Source organism: Zootoca vivipara, chromosome 2, assembly GCF_963506605.1.
Source record: "Zootoca vivipara chromosome 2, rZooViv1.1, whole genome shotgun sequence".
In the NCBI taxonomy this organism is placed as follows: domain Eukaryota; kingdom Metazoa; phylum Chordata; class Lepidosauria; order Squamata; family Lacertidae; genus Zootoca; species Zootoca vivipara.
Window position 1 is genome coordinate 114,665,561 of NC_083277.1, and position 12,341 is coordinate 114,677,901.

The window sequence follows — 12,341 nt, forward strand, 5'->3', positions numbered from 1 at the left end:
ACCAATACAGTGCTGCTTATGAACTTTCAGCCAGTGAATCCAAAGACCTAAAGCACTGTTCTTCTACATTTGGCTGGAACAGTGTCAGGGAAAATCTTTCCAGGGCCCAGAACAGAAATCAACACTCAGCACTCAGCAGCTGCATCTCTCTGTGGGTCAGGTCAGCCTGGCATCCATACCACCCTGGCAACCAACAAAGCCCCAAGCGCCCACCGCCAGCACCACCCCTTTCAGCCAAAGGAACTCACACAGTGATGCCATTTCCTTGGGCAGGTCGTTAGGGTAGCTCCGGAAGTAGCCTCCATTGGTGAGCACCTCGAAGTGCGGGTTGGGAAAAGGGAAAGGATACACCGCAGGCGGGAAGCCGTTCACATGAGCCAGGGGGGTTCCGCCAGAGCAGCCCCTCTCCTTGTTTCCTGCCATGGCTGAGGGCGCACGAGAAGCTGGCTTGAGAGAGAGAGTCAAGATTCCCCTTAGAAGATCTGGGTTGTGCCGTCACTGCTCTGGGAAGGTGGTTCCATGGTGGTGGTGGTGGTCTGGGCAGGTTTTCAGCCCCCCAGCGATGGTGTTGTTGCTCTTCTTTCTCTTCCTGTTGTGCTGTCCTGCATGGGAGAGAAGAAGCACACCAGAAGCACATTAATGTCCATAATGTTCTAGCTGAGGGTGTTGTACTTGAAGTTAAACGTTTAGTTCTTCACCCACCATTTCCCCATAGAGTCAAACAGCTTGGGAGGCAGCCCCTTCTTCTATTTCAACCTCTCATCCTTGTACAGGTGAGGGATAGCTCCCGCATCCAACAAATATTGCACCCTTCTTTCCTCGACAAAATTTTAAAATTTTGCATGTACACCAGGGCTGGTGAGCACATACACGTTCTCTTGAAGGGTGGGGGAGGAAGCTAATAATGTTGGTCATACCTTTCCCAGCTTCACTAGGTGTTGGGTTTCCCCCCATCTTTCAAAAGAACAGGTATGTGTTCCAACATTGGTGCACATATAATACTTCATGTAATTTCAACAAAAACTTTGTTCAACGTTGCCAGTTTTTCACCACATTGGAAGCAATGGCAGTAAGACAGGTAATGCAAAAGAGAGGGGGAAAGTTCTGGGTTATACACTACCAGACTGTCAGGGCCGGCTCTAGGTAGACCCCCGGTGGCGCGGTGCGCCAGGGCGGCGGGCCGGTAGGAAACCATGCTGCGCGGAAACCATGCTGCGCCGGAACGATCTCCGCCCCTCAGCGCCAGGGCGGCCAACCTGCTCTAGACTGCCCTGCAGACTGTCCCCCAACCATGTAGACAAATGGGAGAGTGCTTCCTCCTCCCACATTAGCTAAAGGTGCAGGGCAGCCTCCCACCTGACAGCTTGCAGCCAATCTGATTCACAATTTCAATGGCATTGCAGTGCAGGCCTGGGCAGCCTCCCATCTGAGAACTTCATGAACATGAAATTTGACAACCCTGCCGCCCCCCCACCCCGGGGCATTAATTCCACCCCCCTCCTCTAAAGAGCTGCTGCCAGTCAGAGTAGACAGTAATGGGCTAGGTGGACAAATAGTGGGCATTGCTCAAAGCGGAGAAAGTAACTATGCACATGTGATTTTGGCATTACGCTAAGATTTCCCAAAGTGAGGAAAGTATAAGAAATAAATGGTGGGAAGGAACACCCATTGTCTAAAACAGGGGTGGCCAACTCCAAAGAGACTGCGATCTACTCACAAAGTTAAAAACTGGCAGTGATCTACCCCCCCTTTTGAAGTTCAGGTCAAAGTTGTTGAGTTTTTTTCAGGGGGAAGGTAAAATGTTGAGCTTTTTTTAGGGGAGCCACAGTTGTTCAGCTTCTTTGGGGGGAGCCAATGATCTACCAGTGATCTACTTCAGACGTCCAGTGATCTACTAGTAGATCACGATCTACCTGTTGGACATGCCTGGAAGCTGTAAGTTGGCAGACTCATGGACTTCAATGGATACATGGAAATGCAATGTGGGCTCTCTCTTCCCTAAGGATAAGAGGAGCTCCTACAGGGATCCTGAAGCTCTGAAAGGAGTCTTGCCCCTCCCCCCCCAAAAAAATTGGGAACACACATATTAGGTGAAGAGGCCACTACAGGAAAATGACCACAGCAATGCATATAGAGAGAAAGCAGAAAGCTGAGGAAGGGGGAACTGAATGGACAGGTTTAGAGGGAAACCTGGGAATAAGCAAAATAAAAAAATTCCTTCAGTAGCACCTTAAAGACCAACTAAGTTTATATTTTGGTATGAGCTTTCGTGTGCATGCACACTTCTTCAGATACCTGGGAATAAGATTGTCAACCTTTTATTTTTCCTCCTGAGCCTGCAGCAACAGCCTGGAACACACTGAAATTAGCAGATAAAGCTTTTTGTGCCACTTTTAGTTCCATACAAGGCAAAGCTTGATTTCTTCTAATTTCTGTATGTGAAAGTGCTTTTAAGGGTACAGGCACAGTGCAGGTAAAAAGCATCAACAAACCTATTAGCAAAAGCAGTAAGTGACGTGGGTGGTGATAAATTTCCAAAATAAGAGTTGTTGGTGGTGAAGCATGCCCAGAAACCAGTCATCTTAAGCTGGAAATCCTGTTCCAAAATTCCAGGTATGTGGGATTGGTTTGGGGGGTTATTCAGTGGTAAATGAGAAGCAGTTGCCACACAATCAAGGGTACCTATGACCTTCCGATTTTCAGCAGTCAGGCCTGGCACTGAACTAAGTTATCAGGAATGAGTCCTGGAGGGTAGGACCAGGAAGAGTCATGGTTTCAGGGGGTAGAGAACAGACTACAATGATTTGGCAGTCCAGGAGGCAAACAAGAGCAGTCTGGCAACCAGACCTTTATATCATCTATCTTATCTTATCTATCTATCTATCTATCTATCTATCTATCTATCTATCTATCTTTCTAGTTACAGGTAGGTAGCCGTGTTGGTCTGAGTCGAAGCAAAATAAAAAAAATTCCTTCAGTAGCACCTTAAAGACCAACTAAGTTTTTATTTTGGTATGAGCTTTCGTGTGCATGCACACTTCATCAGATACTCAGATTTATTTATTTGTTTGTTTGTTTGTTTGATTGATTGATTTCTATACTGCCCTTCCTCCAGAAGGAGCAGAGGGCAGCAGACACAGCAATGATAAAACATTTACAAACATTATCTCAGCCAGTGATGATGTCACAGTTGCTAGGAGCATCGCTCTCCAGCCACCAAATGTCCAGGTTAACAGGAATGTTTTTAAATTTCTCTTGGGTGTCAATAAATGAGGGAGGCTGAAGCACCTCACCAGGGACGGCCTTCCACTTATGGGAACCACAACGGAAAAGGCCATGTCATCCATCAACACCAGCTGGGCAGCTCCCAGTGGTTGCCAAATACCAAACAAACCCCAGTTTATATATTGAGATTGCCCTCAAATCACAATAGTTAAAAATGATATATTTAAGATTTTCTTTTGCCTTTGGCATTTTCAGGAGTCAGCACCACACACAATATGTACGGACAAAGGGGGCACTTTCCCCAAGGGAAAGAGAGTGACTTCCCACCCAACAGCAGTAGGAAGCCAGCTAAGAGCACCCCTCGGAGAACGAGTTACTGGAAATCCCTTAGGGAGGGATTTCATCCCATTCTTCCACCCCGCCAATCGCCCTTGCGAGCTGAAGCCTCTGGCCCAGTTTGTTTCCCTATTAAAAACTTCACCGCACAACACTGCTTGCTTCTTACGCTCTTACAAAGTCCTTCCTTCCCAGGGCAATTTGAAGCTGAGTTCCATAATTTCGAAGCCAGATCCAGCGCCAGTCCCCAAATCCAATTGAGGAGGGTTTGGAAGTGAGCTGCTGCTGAGCCTCAGTTTACACACACACACACACACACACACACACACACACACGTACGTTCCAGCCTGCCTAGCAAACTGGGAACCAAGACACTGTCCCTTTAAGCTTTTTCTCTGCACAAGGGCGTGTGCGTATTTTCCCTTTTGAACCATCTCCAAAAGCAGGCAAGTTGCGCCCCCCCCCTTTTCTCCTTCTTCTTTGGGTACTTTTTACCATATGATTTAAATCAAGAGTCATTTCAGGTTCCCAGATAAATGGAGCTTATGTTCTTGCTGCCAGCGCTTGGCTGGGGCTGTACCACCCTGGGGGTAGAATGTGAGCTCACATCTTCCACATGGAACCCAACACCACAGGCCTAATTTACAACAGCCCAGGCAGCGCCTTTTCCTGCCGACTCTGTGTCTCTGGCTCTCAGAGCTACCCCCTATTCCACCCCCCAGCCCCCAGCCCATCACTCACTCTTCACCTCTCCGCTCCCTATACCCTGCCTCACTTCTTTAATGAGCGCGCGCACACACACATACACACACTCTTACTTTCGCCTCTGCTTCATGCCTGCTGCCCCTACTCCCTCTTTAGGTTTTTGCCTCTCCCTCCCTTTCTTTCATTTTTCTTCTCCCACCGGGATGTGGTTCCACCCCAGTATGAGGCCAGTTTGAGGCAGCTAATGCATCAAGCGTACCACAAGCAAGGCATGGGTAGCCTCAGCGGTGCTGCTGCCCCACAGAATGCCAGCTGCAGGGCCAGAAAGGAGCGGGGGGGGGGGGTGCGTGGAGAGAAGGGAAAGCAGAAGAGCAAACATAATAATGACCCAGTACCATACAACCGAGAGGCACACACACACACAATACAGACATCCTTTGGCATCCTCAAAGCAGTGTCCTTTGGTTGGTTACCTAGCCAATGACAGTGTCCCCTGGCAGTCGGTGGCAGGGAAACAGAAGGAAAACCACCACCTCTGTGGTGTCTGCCCCAGCCAAATCAGCCCACCGGTATGGAGTGGGGAGGGGGGCACCCCCTTTGCGCTCGGCTCCTTTAAAACGGCGAGGACTTTGGCTCACTCCGCCTTTGCGCCCCCCTCCCTTCCTCCCCATCCACCCCCTTTTCCCCACTGCCGTGGGTTCTGCCAAGTGCCCTGAGCAGCTAAAGCCACGAGATTTCAAGCGAGCAGCTAACTTAAAGGCTTCATTTCCGTAAACTTTTCCATATGTGAGGGCCTCTCTTGAAGCTCGTGTTCCAAAAATAAACGCGCCGTCAGGCCGAGGTGTCCAAGCACACGGAAACCGGGAAAGAAACCCACTGAAAGAAAACAGCACCGGCTCCTGCCAGCAAGCTTGGGGCACAGTTGCCTCAAGGAGGAGAGAGGGGAAGAAGAAGAAGAAGAAGAAGAAGAAGGGGTGCCTTTGGGGGGTGGGGGAGGAGTGGGGAGCGGGCTGGTTACAGAAGGGAATGTTTTTAAACGGTGGAACATCAATAAAAAACCCAGCCGAGGCTCCCGCCTCCCTCTAAAACACCATTCGGAGTTCAACTTAATTCCAGGCATGCATTCGATTCCCTCGCCATTAGAGGGATCCTGGACCTTGGATTGCCCCATCAGAGGATGGGAGTGTGGGGGTCATTGAGAGGTCACTCTAATGGGGCTCCTTCTTCTCTGGGATTCATCCAACATGGAGACACTGAAACCCATATGTTCTCCCAGGCTCCTTTAATTGTTCCTATCCCTCGTGGGCAAAGGAGCTTATGTCTCTCCATATTTCTGTGGTGTGGGGAGGGGCCGCGTTTCTAAGAAACAACCAGCTCTGTTAAAATATATATATTTAAAAAATAATAATAATAAAATTAAATTCATTGGAACAGCTAACATGATAGCTCACAGCAGCCTGGAGCCATCTCGTTTCAAAGACTTTTTTTGTTAGATTGCTGTGTTTTCTATGTCACTGTGCTCTCTCTCTCTCTCTCTCTCTCTCTCTCTCTCTCTCTCTCTCTCTCTCTCTCTCTCTCTTGCTCAAACACACACACACACACCACATAGCTGTCAAGTTTTCCCTTTTCTCGCGAGGAAGCCTATTCAGAATAAGGGAATTTCCCTTTAAAAAAGGGAGAACTTGACAGCTGTCTCTCTCTCTCTCTCTCACACACACACACACACACACAAGTCTCTGCCTGTGAAGAGCATACACTTTTAAGCAAAAGGGAAGCCAAGGTCATTAACATTTTTGGCCCCAGCAAGGTAGAAGACTGAACTCTGGCACTCATCTCACACTAACCTCAAAATGACACCCTGCACCAACACATCTGTCTAGCCTTTATTTTTGGTAGAGTACCAAATTCCTCCCCCAAACCCACACTCACCACCCTGCCCCTTTCTGGTCCTTCCTTCAGCTGAACCAAATTTCCGGTTCCCTCCTGCTCTCCCCCCACAAAGTTTCTGCAGGAGCCCCAAATAATCAACCACATCCTAGGAGGAGAAGGCAGAATGTGGAAACAGGCACTCGAAGAAGAAGCACAATTGAACAAGGTTGCAGAGAAAGCAATGGGGCGCCTGAACCCTCTGCTGAGAGGGGTTTTTGTGAGGCGAGGGGAGAAAGTGAAGGTCTCTAGCTTTTCTGCAGAACAGCACCCATTGCAATTTTGTAAAACAGAAGGTGAGAGTGAGAATTGCATGGATCAGGGACAGGGAACTTCCAGATGTTGTTGGGACTCTAATTCTCATCACCCCTACCCAGCATGGTCAGTGGTTAGGGATGATTGGAGCTGATGTTCAACAACATTTGCAGGACCACAGGTTCCGCAGCCATGGTGTAGAACAGGGTTTCCCAAACTTGGGTCTCCAGCAGTTTTTGGACTACAATTCCCAGTTTTTGGACTACAATTCTGACTTGTGGTAGGGCTGGCCCTGACATGGTAGAATGGCATGTGACTGTCAGCAGCTCTCCTGGATTTCAAGAAAGGTTCTATGTCAGGGATTGAACTATTAACCTATGGTTCTTCCAAGAGCCGCAACACCTTTGCATTTTATGTAGTTTTAGCATTGGAATTAGACCATGGGGCCCCTGTTTCAAATGCACGCTCAGCCTTTATGCTGGGTCACTTTCTCTCTGTGTCACTCTCTCATCCTAGCCAATAATAATAATAATAATAATAATAATAATTTTATATTTTTACCCCGCCCTCCCCGGCCAGGGCTGGGCTCAGGGAGGCTAACACCGAATATAAATTACAATAAAACGTACCAGTAATAGAAAAAAGAAAAAAGATGCAGGGTTGTTGTGAAGCTAAAAGGAGAGAGGGGCCTAGCTAGAATGTATAGGATGAGTAACAAAATGTGCTGGAAATGTAAAGAGCAGGATGGAGAGTTTTATCATATGTGGTGGAAATGCGAAAAAGTTAAAAGATTTTGGGAAATGATATAGAATGAAATGAAAAAGATTTTAAAATATACCTTTCCCCAAAAACCAGAAGCTTTTTTACTAGGACTTGTTGGACAGGAGATTGCAAAAGAGGATAATTTATTATTTTTGTATGCGACAACTGCGGCTAGGACTTTATTAGCCCAAAAATGGAAAACTCAGGATTTACCAACGATTGAAGAGTGGCAGACAAAAATGATAGACTATGCGGAACTAGCAAGACTGACTAGCAGGATCCGGAACCAGGGGGGAGACAAAGTTCCAAAAGGATTGGAGTAAATATGTGGACTATATGGGAAAGAACTGTAGAAGTTTAAAGACACTTGCAGGACTGAAATAAATCCCATGAAATGACTTTAAATTAGGAATAAGGAACTGCGAGCTAAGAGCTGGAAAGAAAACCAAATGAGGGGAGGGAGGGAAGTCAAAGCTTGGCAGAGTATTGGAATTAGAGATTTGGGAAGAATTGTTAAAAAGATAAATGTATTTGTTTTTGAATGTTTGTTTTGTTTAATGTGTTTATTGTGTTTATTTGGAAAATCTAATAAATTGCTTTTTTTAATAAAAAAAAAGGAGAGAGGGGCCATGCATGCCACCCTGAGCTCTTCAGGGAAAGAGCAGGCTTTTTTAAAAAATGAAATAAATAAATAAACATTGCACACATATTCCTGTCCTTTCACCATCAGAACTCTAGCCTCCCACCATTGGCATAGGTTAGGGAAATAAAAAGATTGCTTTACCACCTCGGCTTAGCGGAGAACTTGCACCCAAAGCCTTTCCTAATCCAAGCCCAATCATGCCTTTGACCAGACCAGGCAGCCCTCTTGAGCTGATGCTGTTAAGTGGCAAGGAGTCACAGCAATCTGTTCCAGATTAAAATGGAGCAGTTTGCTTCCCCTCCTCCTGTCTCTGCTTTGCCTACACATGTCTACCAATACTCCCGTCTTCTGCACAATCCAAAATCCCTGCCAAAAAAAAGTTACAAACGCTGCCCCCCCTCTCTTTCCATTCCCATTCCCCCCCCACACATACACACAATACACACACACACACACACACACACACACACACACACACACACACACCAATTGGCCCTACTAAAAGATTTATGCTACTACACCAGATTTGATAACTGGAATACATTAGGAAAATAATGCCCCTTTTGCATGTTCATCCAATGCGCATAATTTTTTAATCGTGGCACTTTATGGTTTCGAGAACATGGGGTTCCTTTCATGCATAAATGAGCCCCTTCCTTAGCTATAATAACCCCTAATTTCAATTTGCTCTCCTATCCCAAGCACCCTGGCAGCCACAAATACTAAGGGAACATGGAGCACACCACATTCCTTAACCTCCTCATCAAAGAGAGAGAGAGAAGGAAAGAAAGAAAAAGCCCCTAAACTTTCCTTTGCTGTCTGCAAGCGTGTCTGGAGTGGTCCGGGGCCAGTGGGAGGGGAGAGGAAGAAAAAATTGGTTTCTTGTAGGTTGAGGTATGGGGTGGGGTGCGGGGGGGGGCGACTGGATTTGAATTTGGACAGAAGCCATTCAGTTGGGTTTGTTGGCTTTAAAATAAAATAAAATAACTTATTCCAAGGTGGAAAAAGCTACATGTATTTTCCACTTTACCTAAAAGAAGAAGTCCGGAGGAGAAAAGGGACAACACAATGACAGGATTGTGCAAAAGGCTGAGTTGGCACTTAGCGGGCAAAGGTTATGGTAAAAGGTGTTTATAAGGAATATGCAAACATGAGCATCAAGGGAGTCATTGCTCATGGTTAGAGGCACTGGAATCCTCTGAAATTAAGCTGCCATGGTGTACATTTTCCATAGTCCTCAATGCCCACAATGGAACGAGTTGTTGTTGAGTTGTGCTCCCTTCTCCCCCACCAAAAAGACAGAAAGACTCCACCCCCGTTTTTACACAGACTTTGCAAAAGTATTTCAAGAAGGAACATAGCAACAGCCTTTTGAAAAGCGCTCTCTCTCTCTCTCTCTCTCTGTGTGTGTGTGTGTGTGTGCTTTAACATGAAGCGCCTAAACGGAGAGCTAAACTAGAAAGAAAGAAAAATAAGAATTTGGCCCAAACCACAGAGATGTTTGTTAGCTTCCATTAAAGGCTTAGCTACAGAGTTGCCAGCCACAAAAGTTGGGGCAGGACTCCCGAATCATAATATTGGGACAACTGAAGCTCTTTTTAAACATGATTTGCCTTTGGGTTACAAAGAGGTCGTGCCTGGGAGCATTATTTTTCTAACTTTGCAGCAAGAAGTTATCACTGGCTGGGATGCTAGAAATGGAAGATCAGCTATCAAACGCGATTGTCCTGGAAAGTTCACCACAGTTTTACAGAAGTGAGACACAGTGTGACTGGGTCAAACTGCCTGCTAAGAAGCCCACAGATAGCCAGAGACTCAAATCCAAGCCTTCCAGTCCCAAACCCCCTTGAACTCCATGCAAACTAATCTAGAACAACTTTGCCTGATTCTATTACTGCAAATGCCCATTAGAATGCACACAGAACCCAGATGCATGCTTTGAAAAAAACTTCAACGTTTTATCATCCCCTGCCACTAACCAGTACCACTTGCAAGGGCAATAGGCTGCTTAAAAGGACATTATAAATTAAGGGTTCAAAGCTTCAGGTAACAGGTTCTGCTAAATGGAAAGCCATAGTTTTTCACTGTGTTCAACATACGCATCAACATTCTGCTGATAAATATTGGGACATGGGCCTTGCGCCTTCTTCCCAAAGCCCAGGAAGCACTCCAACCTAATGCTGCTGCCGCTGCAGAAGCTACTTCCTTGGCCCCCATCCACAGGCGTTGCGAAATCTGAGCATCCCCGGGCGAAGGCAGAGCCCGGGCCACCTTCAAAGAAACCATGACTTTCCTGCTTAAATCGGGGCATTTGGAAAGTATGGTTTGACTGCAGCAGAGACCTAAAAGCCAGGGTTGAGCTGTGGTTTGCAACCCTAGTTTGCGGTATTTGGATGAAATGGCAAATTAAACTTCCAATTTTCTCGGGAAAAGGAAGGAGGCTAGCCACAACTTCTTCATGTTAGGGCAAACCATGGTTTGTCATCAAGGCTGAATGCAACTACAAGAGGCCATCTTTTCATTCCTGTTTAACACACCAGAAGCTTCAGAAAGCAAGCACATGCATTCTCAACTTGTAGTGTTGCCAGTTAAAATTAGCCCTCACCCATCAATCAATTGAAGCTGGAGGTTGACCAATTACTGGTAGATGTCATGGTGAGGTACAGTGGTTAGAGTGCTCAATCAGGCTGCAGAGGCCCAGGTTCAAATGCTCACTCATCTGTAAAGCTCACTGGGTGATCTTCTTACAGGTAGGTAGCTGTGTTGGTCTGACGTAGTCGAAACAAAATATACAAAATCCTTACAATCCTTGCTATTTCTCTTAGTCTTTTCTACCCGACAGGGCTGTTGTGAGAATAAAATATGCAGGAGGAGACTAAGAAAACCCTGTATTTTGCCTGGAACTCATTGCAGGAAAAGCAGGAAAACCTGTGTGAGTGCCTGGGGGTGGTTGGAGGATGAATGGCGGCTAACAGATTGAGGTTGAATCCTGACAAGACAGGAGTACTGTTTGTGGGGGACAGGAGGCGGGCAGGTGTGGAGGACTCCCTGGTCCTGAATGGGGTAACTGTGCCCCTGAAAGACCAGGTGCGCAGCCTGGGAGTCATTCTGGACTCACAGCTGTCCATGGAGGCGCAGGTCAATTCTGTGTCCAGGGCAGCTGTCTATCAGCTCCATCTGGTATGCAGGCTGAGACCCTACCTGCCTGCAGACTGTCTCGCCAGAGTGGTACATGCTCTAGTTATCTCCTGCTTGGACTACTGCAATGCGCTCTACATGGGGCTACCTTTGAAGGTGACCCGGAAACTACAACTAATCCAGAATGCGGCAGCTAGACTGGTGACTGGGAGCGGCCGCCGAGACCACATAACACCAGTCTTGAAAGATCTACATTGGCTCCCAGTAAGTTTCCGAGCACCATGCAAAGTGTTGGTGCTGACCTTTAAAGCCCTAAATGGCCTCAGTCCAGTATACCTGAAGGAGTGTCTCCACCCCCATCGTTCTGCCCGGACACTGAGGTCCAGTACCGAGGGCCTTCTGGTGGTTCCCTCGTTGCGAGAAACCAAGTTGCAGGGAACCAGGCAGAGGGCCTTCTCGGTGGTGGCGCCCGCCCTGTGGAACGCCCTCCCACCAGATATCAAAAAGAAAAACAGCTACCAGATTTTTAGAAGACATCTGAAGGCAGCCCTGTTTAGGGAAGCTTTTAATGTTTAATAGATTATTTTATTTCATTTTTCTGTTGGAAGCCGCCCAGAGTGGCTGGGGAAAACCAGCCAGATGGGCGGGGTATAAATAATATACTATTATTATTATTATTATTATTATTATTATTATTATTACTATTATTTAAGAATAAAAGTTTATATTTATCAGCAAACTAAGCAAATATGTACTGCCCCTAACTTCGTTTTCAGCTTCATTGTACAAAACTTGATAAGCCAAAGCATGAAAGCTGGTGCCTGCCCACAAAAGAGGTACAAGCTCTATGGCGTCTTTCAGATTTGCTGCAAATTTGGGCTGCATTCCTGCACACAATTAGGTTGCTTATATCCCACCAAATTCAATGGGTGGTATTCAGCTATGTTTTACTCGGAGTAAACCCACTGAAATAAATGAACATGGCTAAGTTATGCCCATTAATTTCAACAGGTCTAATTTGAGTAAAATGTGGTTCAATAACCATCCAGTGGGATTTAAGCAATCTAGTTATCAACAGGACAGCAGCTTTGATGCACGTACAGTCATACCTCGGTTTAAGAACGCCTCGGTTTGAGTATTTTCAGTTTAAGTACTCCGTGGACCCGTCTGGAACAGATTAATCCACTTTCCATTACTTTCAATGGGAAAGTTTGCTTCAGGTTAAGTACGCTTCAGGTTAAGTATGGACTTCCGGAACCAATTGTGTTTGTAAACCGAGGTACCACTGTAATCAAGTGTATGTTGGAGAGCAGTGCTTTTTTCTGGGGGTACCCCTAAACATTTTGTGAAT

At 46.4% G+C, this 12,341-nt stretch overlaps 1 protein-coding gene across 2 annotated transcripts in view; it reads right to left on the reverse strand.

Annotated features, from left to right (window-relative positions):
* RARG (retinoic acid receptor gamma) overlaps positions 1 to 12,341 on the reverse strand; it is a 128,247-nt gene that overhangs the window by 79,831 nt on the left and 36,075 nt on the right. The window contains exons 1-2 of one of the 2 annotated variants that reach the window (XM_035099610.2): positions 3,739 to 3,877; positions 249 to 602 (exon numbers count right to left, since the gene is read on the reverse strand). In XM_035099610.2, coding sequence (XP_034955501.1) covers positions 249 to 423 — 175 coding nt within the window. In that variant the 5' untranslated portion in view covers positions 424 to 602; positions 3,739 to 3,877. Of the gene's footprint in view, positions 1 to 248; positions 603 to 3,738; positions 3,878 to 12,341 lie in introns of those variants that run through there. The other variant, XM_035099600.2, reaches the window with a different exon arrangement.